This window comes from Octodon degus, unplaced genomic scaffold (assembly GCF_000260255.1).
Source record: "Octodon degus isolate 3935 unplaced genomic scaffold, OctDeg1.0 scaffold00067, whole genome shotgun sequence".
NCBI lineage: Eukaryota > Metazoa > Chordata > Mammalia > Rodentia > Octodontidae > Octodon > Octodon degus.
In genome coordinates, this window is record NW_004524643.1 from 435,269 (window position 1) to 453,990 (window position 18,722).

Sequence of the window (18,722 nt, forward strand, 5' to 3'; positions counted from 1 at the left end):
TCTTAAGCCAGGCGTGGTGGTGCGTACCACTTAATTCCACACTCAGGAGGCTAAGGCATGAGGATCGTTTTGAGTTCAAGGCAAACATGGCTACGAAGTAAGCTCGAGGCTAGCCTGAACTGCACAGTGTGACCCTATCTCAAAAAGCAATAATAATAATTATAGTAATAAAAGGGCTAGCCAGATAGCTCAGTGGATTAAAGCACAGGGACCAGGGTTCAATCCCCTGGTGAGGTGTGCCAGCCCCACCCAAGGAACAAGCTGAGACAGAGACTGAGACTGGGCATGGTGGCACGCACCTGTAATCCCAGCACTTGGGAGGCTAAAAACAGAAGGATCACTTTGAGTCCAATCAGTGGGACCCTGTAGTAGACCCTGAACTAAATACATAAAAAAATAAAATAATAACATTAAGTTTCTTGAGCTAAGGATATAGTTGATTGGTGTGCCGCCTGCCTGGCAAGCCCAGGATCCTGAGTTCGATTCCTGGTACTAGAAGAAAAAAAAAATTAAGTCTCTTTCATGTAGTCGTCTTATTCCTACTAACTTTCTAAATAAAAGAATAATTTCTCATACATAATAGTGACAACTATCTCTAAAGCCATACTCAATTCAAACCTGTTCAGAATTCTGCTATACAAAGAATAAGAGAAAGATATATTCTCATCATTATCCCATCACTCATTGTGTGTGGTGTCCAAACAAGTAGGATTATTCATTTTTAAAAGCTCAAGAGAACCAGGCAGTAATCCCACTGCCTGGAGTGTAATCTGACCGTTCTGGGAGGTTGAAGCAGGAGGATCAGAAGTGTGAGGCCAGCTAGACAATTTACAGAGACTGTCTCACACTTAAAGCAGTTCATCCCTAACACTAGGAAAAACAGTAACAAAAACTACGAAGGAAGCAGAGGCCTTATAGAAGGCAGTACAGTAAGGCAAGAGGAGTACTAGAGTGAGCAGTGAGAAAACCTGTGTTCCAGGCCCAGCCAAGCTCTGCTGTTTCCCTACCAGGAGCCCTTGAGATGACTCTTGAACCGCAGAATTATAAGTGCAGCAAGTGCCTGGCAGCAGGATGTATTACAGAAAGCGTAGGAAAGATGTCTACAGTCACAGTGAGTTAAAAACTTTCTTCAATATTAGAAGATAATCTAATACTAAGATTTTACACTTGGACTTCTTTTCTTCAAAGAATAAAGAACAAATCAAAATGTAAATGCTAAGACAAAACCAGGGCTGAAAAGACTTTCAAGTTTTGTTTATGAGCATTAAGAAACTTTTACTATGCTATCTAATAAAAGCAACTACCAATGAAACACAAATTAAACCCTCTATTAGGTCTTATTCAATAGTTGTTTATTCCTCACACTCCAATAAAGCAACCACAGAATTAATGAATACTGCAACTGTTTTTGTTTTTGCTTTGTTTTGTTCTGTTTCTGTTTGTCTTTGGTTTTCTGACACAGTGTCTCACTATGTAGCCCAGGCTGGCCTCAAACTCACAGCAATCCTCATGCCTTAGTGTGGGACCAAGTGCTGGGACCAGAGGTGTGTCACCACATCCAGTGGAACTGTTTAAATCTGTAAGGGAAGGTTCATTTTAAAACTCATTCAAGGGGCCAGGGAGATGGCTCAGTGGAATAAGCACTTCCCTAGCAAGCGTAAGGGCCTGAGTTCAAGCCCCAGTTCTGCCAAAAAATAAAAATAAATAAATAAATAAATAAATAATAATAAATAATAATAATAATAAAAAGAGGGGCTGGGGAGATGGCTCAGTGGAATAAGTGCTTCCCTGGCAAGCACAAGGACCTGAATTCAATCCCCAGTTCTGCAAAAATAAATAAATAAATAATAATAATAATAATAATAATGAAAGAAATAAAACTCATTCAAAGTAGGGCCAGCCAAACAGCTCAGTGGATTAAAGCGCCTGCAAGCAGGCTTAGGGGCTGGGAGTTCCATCCCTGGGCCTGTCATGCCGGTCCTGTCCCCAGAGCCATGCCAGCCCTGGCCCCGGGGTGCGCTGAGACAGCAATTGAGGCTGGGCTAAATATGGTGGTACATCCCTGGAGAGATAGCTCAGTGGCACAAGAACCTGCCTGGCAAGCTCAAGGTTCTGAGTTCCATCCTTGGTACAAAAACGAAACAAAACAAAAGACTATGAAAGCAGAAAATATTTTAATAAAAATCAAAGTGCAAGCCAGGTATGGTAGCACATGCCTGTAATCCCAATACTCAGGAGGCTAAGGTAGGAGTATTACTGAGGCCATCTTGGGCTACATAGTCAGTTCAAGGCCAGCCTCAATACTTTATCTTATTTAAAAGAAATAAGCAGAATCTACCTAGAGGTCACAGTCTATCTTGAATGTATAAATAGGGGGCCTGGCCCTAGCTCAGTCCTTTAAGTGGCTGCTTCCACAAAGCTGTCAGCCTCAGGTTCCTGGAGTTCGAACCTCACAACTCTCTCGCTGGCCAAAAGTGCCCTGAAGGCATTCGAGGAAGAAAAAAAAATAAAACCCTTGAATGTATAAATAAACATACATACCTTAAGTTCAACCACAGCCTATCAACTCTGAAACTGGTAAGAGAGTTCATTTCTACTTCCAATAGCCTATCTTTACTGATACTTTGTCAGGACTTGGTATTACATGATCCTCAAGAAGTAAAAATGGCTAATTTGTATGCTATGCCAACTGCCTCTCAGTATTTATAAAATAAAACACTGACCTAGAAAAATTCAAATATTATTTATATAAAACATAAAACAGAAGTCAGGCTTTTTATTTTTTTTAACATAACTGGTACAGGGTCTCACTACCCAGCTCAGACTCATAGTGATCCTCCTGTTTTCAGACTCCACAGAGCTGGGATTACAGGTACGCATCACCATACAAAGTCAGTTGAGGGGGCAGGGCCGGCAAGGCATGAGGTACTATGGATTGAACCTGGGTCCCTGCAAGGAGTCAGGCTTTAACATAATTACGATGGAACATATTCAGAACTACAAAAGGCAAGCAAGAGTTAGGTGGGATTAAAGGTCCATGCTGTCAAGATGATGTAAGCTTACCCGATTTTCATCATAAATAATTTGGACAATACTGCGGTGTTTCTGCTCCACAGGAGGAGGGGACACAGGCTTCTCAGGCTCAGGAGGTTTAGCTGCTTCTTCTTCAAGCTGTTGCTAAGAGACCCAGAAAGGAAGAGTCAGACATCTGCTGCATGTCACCCACCCATAATTAATCAGCAGAGATAACACGTACACAAAATGCTTGCTGACTTTGTGGGGAAATCATTTAATCTACAAGGGTTCATAAACCCAAGGGCTCAAAGAAAAACAATCAGATTTAAGTAATATCTAAACACCACAAATCATCCCAAGACAGACACAAAACAAAGGGGAAACATCCATATTTTAAGTAAAAATTTAAAGTGAAACAGTAAGAAAAATCGAGTTCAATGAAGGTACCAGACATACCTCCATCACAAAGACCTCTGTTGGCGTTGGAAAAACACAGCTACATACAGTATATGTTAGGGTCTGGTGGGAACTATATGGTAGAAAAGAGCTAGAAGCTTAGCTCTTAACACCGTGGCACACCAACCACCAACCTTATGGCACTCCAGTCAAGCAGGACCAAACCCTTCCTGTATGCAATTGTGTACAAGGCAGAAGTCTATCTGTACTGAGCCTCAAGATCACAATCTACAGGTGATGTGAGTATAGGACCTTTTCTGAGGTCTTTCCTCAATCCTAAGCAAGTATCTACCACTTATATGTACTGTAGGGACAGCAATACTATCAAATAGTCTTTCGAAAGAACTAAAAGTTATAAAGCACATTATAACTATAAATGTTCAGTAACTATCACTTTTTTTTTCTACCTCTTATTATTAGTGAAATAAAGCAGGGACTTGTGGCTTTGCCTTCTACTTTCATTTCACCACCTAACCAGTGCTTGAAATACAATAAATGTTCAACAAATACCCATATGAATGAATAGGGGCTACATTTCCCTCATAAGAAGATAAAAAGAGCATCAGGTAATGATAAGTGAAGTCTAGTACAAAGTCTACAGGAAAAAAAATATATCTGTACTACCAAATAAAAGTGATAGTCAAACTTCTTTCTTCTGTTAAATCAGACCATGCTCATATGAAAAGATGCAACTTATACTAAGAAAGCAGTCTGTAAGAGCATTTCCACTTTGGAGCTACAAGTCTCTTACTTGGATCTTGCTGTCTCTTATAAGCAAAAAGAATATCCTTGAAATCCTGATGTCATTTTTATGGGAATATATTCTTCAATGATGCCCTTTCTTAATTGTTCAGAGAGGCTGGCTCCTTTTAAAATCCCCACTGAAAGAGCCGGCCAGATAGCTCAGTGGATTAAAGCGCCTGCTTAGGCAGATGTGGGGTAGGGGTTCAATCCCCAGCCTGTGTGTCAGCTCCACCCCCAGGCTGCACTGAGACACATGATTGAGACTAATCCCAGTACTTGGGAGGCTGAAAAACAGGAAGGATCACTGAGTCTGATTTGTGTAGGAAGTCCCTGTAGACTCTGCAATAAATATATAAAAAATATCAAAAAATGAATAAAAATAAAAATCCCCACTGAAGAATAAACGATCTTCAGAAAAATCACATTTCATTCTTCCTACCTATACAATCCTACGATTAAATTATAATTGAAAGGCTAAAAACAAATTAACAAATAAACACACAAACAAAAATCTTCCACAACTTTTTTTTGAGATAGAACCTCACTATGAAGTTCAGGCTGGCCTTGAGCTTACTTTGTAGTCCAGGCTGGACTCAAACTTGCTGAGATCCTCCTGCCTCTGTCCCCTGAATGCGGGGATTACAGGGGTACACTACCATGCCTGGCTCCAACTATTAAATTTTTTTTACATTAACTTCACATTAATTTTCCCAAATTTAATTTAATTGCAATGTTTACTGAAATAATATGAAACATATGGTTTAACATATGATAAACCACTGTTAACCTGTTCCTGGGTTGCACTATGTAGTTCAAGCTAGCCTTGAACTCACTTTGTAGCCTGGGCTGCCATCAATCTCACAGTGATCTCCTGCCTCAACCTTGAGTGCTGGGATTATAGATGTACACCACCAGGTCCATCCTGCTAATCTATTTCTATCCAGCTCTAATTTGCTACTTTGTTTACTCTAGCTGTCTTTTATATCTATCCCTCAATATAATTTAGTTTCTGTTCATTTCATAACAGTCATACATTTAATTACTGCCAATAACTATACTGCATCTCATACCGGTCACATAATGTACTTTATTACCTCTAATTATCATGTTGGGTATTTACTATATTGTACACATAATACAATACATTGAGAAATTTAGTAAAATGAGACCCACAAAAACACAATAGAATTGTCAAATATATGAGAAAAATGTAGTATAATTCAGTAAAGTGGACTATTAAAAACATGACTGGGCAAATTTGAGAAAGAGCCAAATACAAATTCCAGGAACATAATTATTGAAATTGAAGATTGATTTGACAGCAGATTAAACGGATGAGAAATGTAAGCTAGGAATGAAGTTCAAAAGACTAAAAACTAAGAAAGAAGTATAAAACCATGTTAAGTAAAATAAGTCAGACACATAAGCTTAACTACCACATGGTTTCTTTTAAACCAAAGTGTAAATAAAGAACAAAATAAAAGCTAAATGACAGCAAACAGGGAGATAAATGTTTACAAATGGGCAGAGAGCCAAAAGATAGAGGGAGAAGGGAAGAGGGGAAGAGAAGGGAATCTAAAAAAGAATTAAGATGCCTTAGGTAAACATACCAACTCCCTACTATGAATATAATCATTATGTAACACAAATATGTACTAGTAAAAATATTTTTAAAAAAGAAAAGCAAAAAACACAGATGATAAGAATGATCATGGGGCTGGAGAGATGGCTCAGTGGTCTAAAGCACCTACTTAGAACAAGCTTAGCAAAGCATCAGGGACCGCGGTTCGATCCCCCAGCACCACATGCCAGCCAGCCCTGCCCCCTGGTGGGCTGAGCTGGCCACACACACACACCCCACTCTCTCTCTCTCTCTCTCTCTCTCTCTCTCTCTCTCTCTCTCTCTAATAAATAAATAAATAAATAAATAAATAAATAAAATTTAAAAAAAAGAATGATCAGACTAGGCTGGTGAGATAGCTTAGCAGTCTAAAGCGCCTGTGCTTAGGCAAGCTGAGGCAAACCACAGGGACCACAATTCAATCCTGGGCACCAATGACATGCCAGCCCCAGCCCCAGGGCGGGATGAGGCAGACACACACACACACACACACACACACACACAAACTGTCAGAAAAGAAAAAAAGAATGATTAGATTTTATATCTCAAGGGGGTTTTGTTGTTGTTGCTGTTGTTTTAATGTATTTAGCACAGTCTACAGGGTCTCACCACACAAAATGGACTCATAGTGATCCTCCTATTTTCAACCTACCAAGCTCTGGGATTACAGGCATGCCACCACACCCAGTCTCATTTGCCATCGCTGAGCCGTCTGGCCAGCCCTAAGGGTTTTGTTTTTTTAAAAATAAAGGGGTTGAGTGGGAAGAAGAGATAGCTCAATGGACAGGACTTTCCCTGGATTCAATCCCCAGCACTGGGTTTGGGGGTTGATAATGGCTTGGAATTCATGAAAAAGTCTTAATCCTACATTAAGAAGCTCAATAAACTCATGCCGGACAGATTTAAAATCAAAAACCCACACTCCAATACATCAGCATCAAAATAAACCCAAAGAAAAAGAAGATACTGGAGGTAGCGTAGAAAAAATTCAGATTATCCACAAAAGAATAAAAATTAGACTGAGGGTTGATATCTTAAAATGGAAAGTATCAGGGAGGCTAAAGATTACAACTTTGAGACAGGCAAAGGCAACAAAAGCAAAATCATTTCTCAAAAATTTAAAGAATGGGGCAAGGTGGTGCTGGAGATGCAGTTCAGTGCAAAGGTTTTAGGTTCAACACTTGATACTGAAAAGGTGGGGTGGGAGTGAGAGAAGACTATGCTAAGATGAAATAACCATATACCAAAAATAAAATCTCTTTCTCAATCATCAGGCACAAGATAGTATTTAAGTCACAAAAACCAAGCATATACTATTTTTGTCAATTATCCGACTTGCCCTAAAGAAAGTTCTAAAGAATATGCTTTACTCAGAAAAATGTTCCCCCAAGTGGAAGATCTGAGCTTGAAGAAGAAATGATAAATAAATAAAATGACAAATGCATAGGTAAGCCTACAGAATCACTGATTACACACACATAATAAGTAGGTCATTGGCAGTTCACAAAAACAAGTGTGAATTAAAAGATATAACAATGTCAGCATAAGAGTTGGGAAGAGACACAAACAATAAAAAGCACTACTACAGAAAAAGAACATAGCAGGCCAAAAGTAAAGAACATAATTTTCAAAACTATATAATATCTTTTTGCCAAAATAATGTTAGCAATCAAGCCAGAAAAATAACCCAAGTAATTACACACAGAAACTTTTCAAAGCACCACTAATACCATGCTTAAGAAATCATAATAAAGTTTTACAAATAAAAAGGAGGATGCGCATATAGTAAAAGAAACAGGAAAAGAGGGGGGGGGGAGGCACAAAATTAACCTGCTTAGTACTCAATTTAAAATGTTATTGTAAACCAGGTGTGATGAAACACAACAACACTCAGGTGGCAGACAGGAAACTCTCTGTGAGTTCAAGGCCAACCTGGGCTTCATAATGAGTTCAAGCCCAGCCAGCATTATAGAGTGAGACTCTCTCTCTCAAAAAACAAAACACAGAAAGAAATTATAAAAGAGCAGAATAAAACCAAGGAAAGGAAATGGTAGAAAGTTACTGGAGGTTACAAGTATAGTTCCAAAAATGAAGTCAAAAGAAAAAAAACTATTTCTAGGAGAAATAAAAGCCGAACCATCACACTGGAAGATGTAGCTCAGCAACAGAGCACTTGCCAAGCATGTGCGAAGTCCTGGATTCAATTCCCAGCACCAAAAAATAAAATAAATTTTGAGACCCTGTCTCAAAATAAAAGATTTTAAAAGGCCAAAGAGCCAGGAATGGCGTGGCATGCTATAATCCCACCACTCAGGAGACTGACAAAGCTTTAAGTCCTGCCTGGACCACATAATGAAACCCTGTCTAAGAAAAACAAATACATAAAATAAAATTTAAAAACATAAGCATTTGATAAAATTCAATTCTTTCATGATTAACATCTTTGCAGCATTATAAACAGATAGGAACTTTCTGACCTGATGACAAATGACTGCAAAAACCTTATAGTACAACCAGTGGTTAAATGTAAAAAACATTCCTATGAAAAAGAAGATACAGTAACGTCCATTTTTTGGCCATACTCCCAACACTGCTATGCAGATTCAATGCAATCCCAATTAAAATCTCATTAGTATACCTCACAGAGCTAGACAAAACTTCCCTCAAGTTTATTTGGAACAAGAAGAGACCTAGAATATCAAAAGCAATCCTGAGAAACAAAGGAAAGGCAATAAGTATCACAATCCCTGACCTGAAATTACACTATAAAAATACTGTAATAAAATCAGCATGGTACTGGCATAGAGACAGACCTGAGGATCAGTGGAACACATTAGAAGATACAGGCACCACTACAAATACACTCAGCCATCTTATCTTTGACAAAGGGGCCAAATAGGCTCACTAGAAGAAAGACTCCTAAATAAATGGTGCTGGAAAAACTGGCTTTCCACATGCCAAAGGCTAGAAGTAGACCCATGTCTACCACCATGAACAAAGCTACAGTCAAAATGGATCAAAGATTTAAACATTAAAACTTAAAAACTAAATCTTCTGCAGGAAAATATAGGTAGAAATCCTAAAGACATAGGGGTAGGTAGTTCATAAAAACCAAACTGCACAGGAAATACTTCAAAGAATCAACAACTAGGACCTCATCTTTTCGAAAAGTTTCTACACTTCGAAGCACATATCCAACAGAGCAAAATGAAAATCAACAAGCTGGGAAAAAACTATAGCTGACTATCCCCTAGACAAAGCTTTGCCTTCTATCTTAGAACATACAAAGAATTAAAAGAAAATCAAGACCCCAAATTCAAAGACCCAATCCAAAAATGGACATGTGATGGGCCGGCCAAACACCTCAGCGGATTAAAGCACCTGCAAGCAGGTGCAGGGGCCAGGAGTTCCTTGTGTGAGAACCTGAAAGACAAAAACGGAATCTGACGGGTATAACAGATACTAGTAAAAGGGAATTAACTTGTTCAAAAGGAAAGTTACTGAGTTGAGTAGATGGATAGGAGAGGCAGTGGGGGAAAGAGATTTATCTATGTATGTAAGCAAGAAGGTATGGACAACTGTACTATGCATTTCTGCTGGTCTATGGAAAAAAATCAGTTGATGCTTTAATTTGTTTCATCTCTTTTTTTCAATTGTTTCTCCTTTTTGTCTTCTTAATTTCTTATACTTTTTTCTTTTTTTCTTCTTCCAATTTTACATGCATGTATCTGGTAATACGAATAACTGTTTGGAAGACAACACTATGTATTACAACAAATACTGTGAAATTCATAGTACTTTGTTAAGTGAAAATCTGTATCCCTTGCAATTGTTTGTTTTAATTCTAACTTGTACTCTAAAAAATTACTGACAATTTTAAGTGTTTTATTAGTTATAATCTGAGCAGTAAGGCAATAGAAAAGTAAAGCAATGAAATAAAAACTGAAAAGAAACAAAATACTCATTTTTAAAAGTGTTAATATAACCACTACAAACATGCACAGAAAACCCAAAAGAATCTACAAATAAACCACTAGCAGTAAAACAGTAACTGAAAGGAGCAAGGGCTGGGGTTTGATCCCTGGGCCTGCTCTGCTGGTCCTGCCCATAGGGTGCAATGAGACAGTAACTGAGACTGGGCGTAGTGGCATACACCTGTAATCCCAGCTCTTGGGAGGCTGTAAACAGGCAGATCACTATAACTCTGATCCAGTAGTGAGACCCTAGGCCCCTCCCTAAAATACCAAAAAAAAAAACCTGAAAGGAATTGGCTGATAAATATAAAAAGTTACATGCAACACAAAAATGTCATTTTTAGCAACATATATACACAAAAGCATAAAAAATATAAAGGGTGAATCTACCATGTAGCATAAAAGATATTTACAGACAAAAGAACATGAAACACTTCTAAAGAAGTGGAAGATATACCACGTTTATACCATGAAAGACTGAATATTACAGAGATATTGTTCTCATCTTTGTATTTTACATGATTCCAATTAAAATTCCACAAACATTTTCTGGAGAACCAAACAACATATACTAAAAGTTGAACGTAAAACTTTAAAAGTAGCTAAAATATGCTTATAGTGGGTTTTGCTTATGGACAGTAATCGTAAATCTCTAATAATTAGGAGAATCTGTTGTATTTATGCATCAATATTTCAAAGACAGACCTATATAAGGAAACCCAAAGCCCAGAAATCAATCCATACACAGATAAAAACAAGGGGCCGGGAAGATGGTTCAGTAGAATAAGCGCTTCCCTGGCAAGTGCGAGGGCCTGAGTTCAGTCCCTGGTTCCGCCAAAAATAAATAAATAAATAAAAACATTTTTAAAAAAGAATTACAATGCAGCCAATATTACAGAACAGTTGGGAAAAGAATGGTCTATTCAATTAATTATCAATATAGTAAAAAAGTGAATTGACATAATTTGACTGATACAAAAATCAATTTTCCATGAATTAAAGAATGTGAGAAGCAAAACTATGAAACTTTAAAGAAGAAAAGAAACTGCCTCACTCATATAAAACCTAAAGAAATTTTTTTCACTTAAGACCATAATTCAGGGCCAGAGATGTAGCTCAGTAGCACAGTGCCTGCTGGCAAGTGTAAGTTCCTCAGTTTGATTCCCAGTACAAAACAAAACAAAACCCCACAAAATTCAAATGAAAAAACCCAAATACAATAAGAAAGCACTGATGTACATCTTTGTGACCTTGGATTTGGCAATGGTTCTTAGGATATGATACACAAAGCGCAAGTAATTGAAAGAAAATAAATTAGGTATCAATAAAAATAGGAACTTTTGTACATCAAAGGATTTTACCGAGGAAGTTAAAAGACAACATACAGGTCCTAGTATCCAAAATACAAATATAACAACTCTCAAAATTGAACAATAAAAATAAAAAAAACAAATAATAAATGAAGGATATAAATGGACATTTCTCTTAAAAAATAAATACAAATGGCCTAATAAGCACATGACAAGACACTGTAATGTCATTAAAGAAATATAAATCAAAATCACAATGAAATACTTCACATTTACAAGAATACCTAAATACACACACAAAAGGGAAGATAATACATGTTAGTAAGGAAATAGAAAACATAGAGCCCTAACAAACTGCTAATAGGAATGTAAAATAGCAGAGCCACATTGGGAAACAGTTTGGCAGGTCCTAATACATTTAAACATGTACCTTACCATGTGACCCAGGAATTCCACTACTAGGGAAGGAAGGAGGGAAGGAGAGAAGGAGGGAAGGAGGGAAGGAAAGAAGGAGGGAAGGAAGGAAGGAAGGAAGGAAGGAAGGAAGGAAGGAAGGAAGGAAGGAAGGAGAGAAAGGGGGAAGGGGAAGGGGAAGGGGAAAAGGAAAAGGGAAAGAGAAAGGGAAAGAGAAGGAGGGAGAAGGAAGGAAGACAAGCCAGCCAGTCACACAAAAGCTAGTATAAAATGTCAATATTTAATGGATGAATAAAGTATCTAATATTCATGCAATAGAATATTATTTAGGCATACAACTAAAAACAGAACATGGAGGCATCTTGAAAGCATGCTAAGTAAATGAAACCAAACACAAAAGGTCATAGATTATCTGAACTGTCTAGAATAAGAAAAATCATAAATACAAAATCATAGATCACATAGATGAGTGATTGGACATGGGAACAGAAAAAAATTGGGAATAACTTCAAATGGGTATTTAGGACAAAGGACTTTTTAAAAAAGTGATAAAAATATTCTAAACTTAGTGGTGATAACACCGATTATATGCTTTCAAAATTAAATTCTATTTTCAAATGTGAATTACATCTCAATTTTTAAAATGTATGCTCAAGAGCTAGGGGAAGTGGTATATGCCCACAGACCCAGCTACTTGTAAACTGAGGCAGGAGGATCATTTGAGCCCAAGAGTTCAGGACTAGTCTGTGGAACATAACATGATTTGGGTTATGGTTTGTGTCTAGTTGTCCCCCTGAAAGCTTCATGCAGTGATGAGGCAGACTTCTAGAGTCTGTGACTGATTGATGATTCAATGCTGGGAATATGGATCTAAGTGTGACATCCACACTGGGGCAGATAGCCTGAATGCAATATAGGGAGGAAAAGAGGCTTGCTCTCTGCTACCACTTGCTCTTTCCATTTTGCTCTTGCTCTTTTGCTGGGAGTTTTTTGTGTTTTGTGCTTTTTTGCCACTATGAACAGCTGCCCTCTGCCATGTGCCACACTGCCTTAGAACCAGCTGATTACAAACTAAAACCTCCACAAACTATGAGCTAAATAAACTCCTCCTTCCTTAATTCTGGGTGCCTGTATTTTACCAGCAACAAGAGGAAAGTAACTGAGACCATCTGTCCCTTAAAAAATAAAACTCCACCCTCAAGAACAAGCTTTTGAAAGGGCCGGCAGATAGCTCAGCGGACTAAAGTCCCTGCTTAGGCACAGCACGGTGACTGAGGCTTGATCCCCAGAGAGCTGTGTTGGCCCTGCCCCCAGGGTGCACTGAAAGGGCAATTGAGACTGGGCATGGTGGAGCATGCCTGTAATCCCAGTAGTAAGGAGGCTGAAAACAGGAGAATCACTACAAGTCAGATCTGTGTAGTGAGACCATGTAGACCCTATAGACCCTGTCCTAAATATATAATACATACATACATACATACATACATACATACATAAATACAATTTTTTTAAAAAACAAGCTTTTGAAAAAAAAGAAGTGTGCTGGTATGGTAACACATATCTCTAATTCCAGTGCTGGGGAGGCTGAGGCAAGAGGATCACTGCAAGTTCAGCCTGTACTACTTAGTGAGACCCTGTCTCAAAAAAAGACAAACTACAAATTAAGGTGATATCTAATACACACATAACTGACAATAGACTTTAGGAAATCTTGAAATTAAACAGCACTGAAATAAGACAATATGGACAATGGGACCAAGAAATGGGAGGGAGAAGAGAAATGGACCTAAAAAGAAATGGAAAATGTGTTGTATGTTATATCCATGGACCAATGCCCCACTCTGAGTGCAATCATTATGTACTACAAACATATACTAATAAACATCTTTAAAGTACAAAAAAAACAAAGAATATGGACATAAAACTGGAATGATGTACACAAAAAACAATCCACAAACAAAAATAAACTCAGCCTCATTCCCAATCAAGAAAATGCAAATTAAAATAGAGCTATTTCAAAACCAAATGAAAACAAACATCAAATAAATGCAAGCATATGCACAAACTGGTAGACATATATGATGTCAATGGGAGTATAAAATGTTACTACCATTTTCACAAATTTGGTATTAGTAAAACCAAAGTGCATACAATCAAAGGATACAGCAAGAGAAGTGAATGCATAAAACTAAGCAAACTAATAGCAAAAAAAGCAAGTCATGGAATATATAAGGCATAATTCTTTTTATATAAGAATCCATATGGAAAATTGAACATTATTCTCTTTATGGAGATAAGCACATATTGTAGAATACATTATAATAAACGTTAACAACAAGCACTTACTTGTTTCTTTTTCAATTTAAGGATCTGCTGTTCTACTTTTGCAATTTCTCGATCGACACGGTCCATACTCTGTATTAACTCTTCCTTTGAAAGCTTTGAGGGTGAAGCATTTTGATCATCTCCACATGGCTGCCCAGAGACTGGAGAAGATGGGGCTTCATGTTTGCCTCCAAATGCTGAATCCTTTAGAGAAGAAAATTAAGGCAACAATTTATTTCTCACTAATAACCAATGTTAAAAGTCAAGACTGTCTTACGAGCCAGACATAGCACTCCACAGCTGAAGCAGGAGGACTGCCATGAGTTGAGTTCAAGGCCAGCCTGAACTACATGAGACCCTATCTCAAAAATCCAAACAAAAACAAGAACTGTTTTAATGGAACAAATGAAATTTAAAGTATAGCAGAGTCATGTAAGCAGCTTATCAAAAAGATGTCTTTTGGCACTAATTTCATATTCACATATATATGCAAATAATACACATAATATATATATACCACTTGTATAGTTTAAACTATTCACTATTCTGAATAGATCAAAAACAAAAAGCTATTCAGAGTAAGCATGAGGCAGCCAGGTAGCTGATCAGCTGTTAAGTATAATAATATGTAATGACACTGCAGAGAATTTCTGGAAAATAATAGTGCTGTCATGACAAAAGAGGATACTAAATTCTTAGCTATTTTTTTGTAGGGACTCTTCAAAATGTCTGAATGAGTAGGCCTGGAAATAGTGCCAATGGTGGCAAACCTATGGCACACACTCTACTATGGGCTGTAATCACCAGAAGTTCTTTTTGCTATAACCGCCCTAGGTAAAACCTGTGTGTCTACCCATCTTACTAGCTACGATAAGGCCAAAAGTTCTCAAAAAATGTAATGACTAGGATCACAGCTCAGTGATACAGCCCATGCTTTGCATATGTGAGGTCCTGGGTTTGTTTCCCAGCTTTAAAAATAAAAAAAGCTTTTCAGATTTTCTAAGGATTAAAACTGAGGCACAGAATTCAGAAAAACTGCGTTAAGAACTCCCACTGATATTACCCCTGGACCTACATTCATAAAGGACAAAGGGCAACTATGTCTGTCGCCCCCACCCCAACTACACATATAATGTGCCTCTAGCAAAAGAAAATCATCTCATTTGACTCTCACCCACACTCCAAAAAAAAGGAAAATCTTATCCCATTCCACCTACTGGAATGAAACAATAAAAGCCCCTCCACTCAACATCTACTATTCTCAAAATATGCATTCACCCACAATTTCCAGTTTGAAGTAAAGATATGAACAGTATTTTAAAACAGATGAGCTGGGCATGGTAGCACAGTCCTGTAATCCCAGCACACAGAAGGCTGAAGCAGGAGGACTGCTGAGAGACAGAGGCCATTGTGGACTACAAAGTGAATTCAAAGTCAGCCTGAAATGCATAGTAAAATCTTGTGTCAAAAAACCAAAACTTAAATAAATAAAATTGATGAATTTCAAATTAAGGGTTTTGGGGCTGGGGATTGAACTCAGTGGCACAGTGCCTGCCCAGTTTGATTCCCAGTATACCTCCACCCTCCAAAAAAGAAGGTTCCAGTTTTCCTTAGACTGTAAGAAGCTTAGAATAAAGTGTGTGGGATTATAAAAAACTAAACTGTATTAAATAATGACTAAAAAATCAGTAGTTCTAAACTAAGTATGAGCAAAGGAGATACCTAGAAAACTGTTCCAAAGTTTAGATTTCAGCTAAAACATAAAAATAACATGGCTAAACTCTAAACTGTATACAAATCTATAAGGAAAGCATTAAAAAAAATTAAATCCCAGTATCATCTGCATTTAGCATATACTCAATCACTGGCACCCTAGATCTCTGTACTAGTCTACAGTCATACCACCATGAATGCGCCCAATCTTATCTAAATCCCCCTATGTTATATATTCATGATAAGAATTAAAATCTCGAGATAACTGGCTTCCAGAAGAAAACAGAATGTTTCTTCAACATAAAAAAATACTAATTGGAAGCTGTGCATGGTGGTGTATACCTGTAATCCCAGCACTGGGAAGGCTGAGGCAGGAGGATCATGGCAAGTTCAAGACCAGCCTGGGCCACAAAGTGAGCCATGTAAGGCCTGACATAGCAAGACCCTGTCTCAAGAAGACATCACGACCCCCTCCCACTTAAAAAATCCTACTTTGATGCAACAGTTTTTACTAATCTTTAGAAATGAAAATTATAAGGGAAAATATTTTTATACTGTCCTCAACATTCACACCTTCACTAATACTGTGAAAGTCACAGCAATTTTTGAATTCAATAAACCAACTACTATTTTTAACAAAGAAAGACTAAATGTAGAATTTTCAAACTTCTTTAAGGTTATCATATGCTGTGATGATTCCTTAATCATGAGACAGCTTATTCCCAAGAACTTGATACATTAATGCACAAAAGAAAATTCTACTGAACCATCAGAACTTCTACATTATATTGGTATCATTTTCTTACCATATATTGATGATCTAATTTGTATTACAGAAACATGTATAATAGCAAAGCATTCTATTTGAAACCAGCAAGATACTGGTACCATTTAAATACAATAAATAATGATCACATTCATCATAGGGAATTTGTGCCTATGTATGATATATCCGATTCCTCCTTTCTTTCCCATTCCCCTACTCAATTGTTCTTCACCAGAGCGGGGGAGATGGCTCAGTGCTAGGGCCTGAGTTCAATCCCCAGTTCCGCCAAAAAAAAATAAATTAAAAATAAAAAAAATTGTTCTTCAACTCTTCTTTTACAAAGCTTTGTTTCCATTTTATCCTTCGTTTCTCATTTTTTTCCTTCCAACCTTTCCCACTCCCTAGTTTCCCTTTCCTTCTGAATTTCTTCCTATTTCACAATATCCACCACACATTTTGGCTCCTATTTACACTTTGCAGAGAGACAATGTGATATTTATATGTTTGTCTGATTATTTCTTTTAAGTAGTATGGTCTCAAGTTCCATCCACTTAGCTATTAATGTCTCAAGTTTATCCTTAGTTATGGCTGAGAAGTACTCCACTGTATTAAACCACATCTTTTTTTAACCTATTCTTTAGATGATGGATATTGGGTTGTTTCCAACATTTAGCTATTACAAATGCTGCTATAAAAATGAATGTGCATATATTGCTGTGATTTGATGCTTTTACTTCTATTGGAAAGATACCAATAAGTGAAAGAGCTGGGTCAAGTGGGACCTTTGGTCCTAGTTTTCTTTTTATGAATCTCCACACTAATTTCCACAGCGGTCGCACCTGTCTGCACTCCCATCAACAGCGGAAGATTCCTTTTTACCTACAATCCTGCCAGCAGCAGTTATTGGTTGACTTCTTAATAATAGCCATTCTTGGGGCTGGAGAGATGGCTCAGTGGTCTAAGGCACCTACTTAGAACAAGCTTGGCAAAGCATCAGGGACCGCGGTTCAATCCCCCAGCACCACATGCCAGCCAGCCCCGCCCCCTGGTGGGCTGAGCTGGCCACACACACACACACCACACTCTCACTCTCTCTCTCTCTCTCTCTCTCTCTCTCTCTCTCTCAAATAAATAAAAAATAAAAAAAATTAAAAATAAAAAATAATAGCCATTCTTTCTGGAGTGAGGACTCTCAGGGTTGTTCTAATTTGCATCCTTCGGGTATTTTGATTGTATTTATTTGCCATTTCGAAGTGTGTACTTATCTAAGATGCCTATTTTCGACTGGGTCTTTAACTTTGGGGGTGGTCTGGTTTTTCAATTCTTTATATGTTTTACATATTAGTCCTTTGTCTAAGGAACAACTGGCTAAAATTTGTCTCATTCTGTGTGTTGTCCTTTTCACTCTGTTTATTTGTTGTGCAAAAATTTTTAACAAGACAAGATTCCAGTTGTTGATTCTTTATAATATTTCCCATGCAGTTGGAGCTTTGTTCACTGGAAAAGCTCCCCAGATAATTCTGATGCATGCCCTAAAAACTACTACTACAAATCAATACATTCTACCGGCTTCTGTTGGTTAAATATTTATGAAATGACAAATTCCTTGAGGGCTTCTTTATATGACAGGATCTAGACATAGAGCAATGATAAAATCAGACATGATCTGTGCCTCAACAGAACTTACAATCCTGAATTAGTCCTACATCCAGTTACAAGAATATTAATTAGATTCCTATTCACATCCTCATCAAAACAAAAGCCAACTAAAACCAAACATAAGAGACTTATTAACAAATCACAAAGAGCCTCAAACCAAAAAGATTCAAGTTATTTTGGGCAGGCTTGAGAAGACCAAGAAAAAATATATAAAGAGCATAAAATATTGTTTTAAAGAAAAAAAATGGGTCAAATAAAAAATAATTCTATTATCAAAACAGTATCAGCAAATTTAAGAAACAAATGGTGAAACAGAAAAAACCTTTGAACATATGAATTGTGAGGAGACAGCTCAGAGGCATAAGCACCTACCTGACAAGCACAAGGTCTCAAGTTTGATTCCTGACACCCATGCCATGAAAAATGAATTCTAACAACTCATAAAATCAAAAATCAATGTAAAAACTGGGAACCAATATAAAAAATATTCATAGAACAGAAAAGGTAAATAAGAAATATGAAAAAATGTTAAAATTTTACTCACAAAATAAATGCAAGTTTAGGGCTGGAGAGATGGCTCAGTGGTCTAAAGCACCTACTTGGAACAAGCTTGGCAAAGCACACGAACTGCGGTTCGATTCCCCAGCACCACATGCCAGCCAGCAGCGCCCCCTGGTGGGCTGAGCTGGCCACACACACACACACACACACACACACACACACAC

At 37.5% G+C, this 18,722-nt stretch overlaps 1 protein-coding gene across 15 annotated transcripts in view; it reads right to left on the bottom strand.

The window, feature by feature from the left end:
- The window catches only part of Ncor1 (nuclear receptor corepressor 1), a 171,959-nt gene that overhangs the window by 106,250 nt on the left and 46,987 nt on the right, over positions 1 to 18,722 (bottom strand). For all 15 annotated transcript variants that reach the window (XM_023719309.1, XM_023719312.1, XM_023719313.1 and 12 more), the window contains 2 exons: positions 13,881 to 14,063; positions 3,064 to 3,177 (listed from right to left, as the gene is read on the bottom strand). In XM_023719309.1, the coding sequence (XP_023575077.1) occupies positions 3,064 to 3,177; positions 13,881 to 14,063 (297 nt within the window). The remainder of the gene's footprint in view (positions 1 to 3,063; positions 3,178 to 13,880; positions 14,064 to 18,722) is intronic.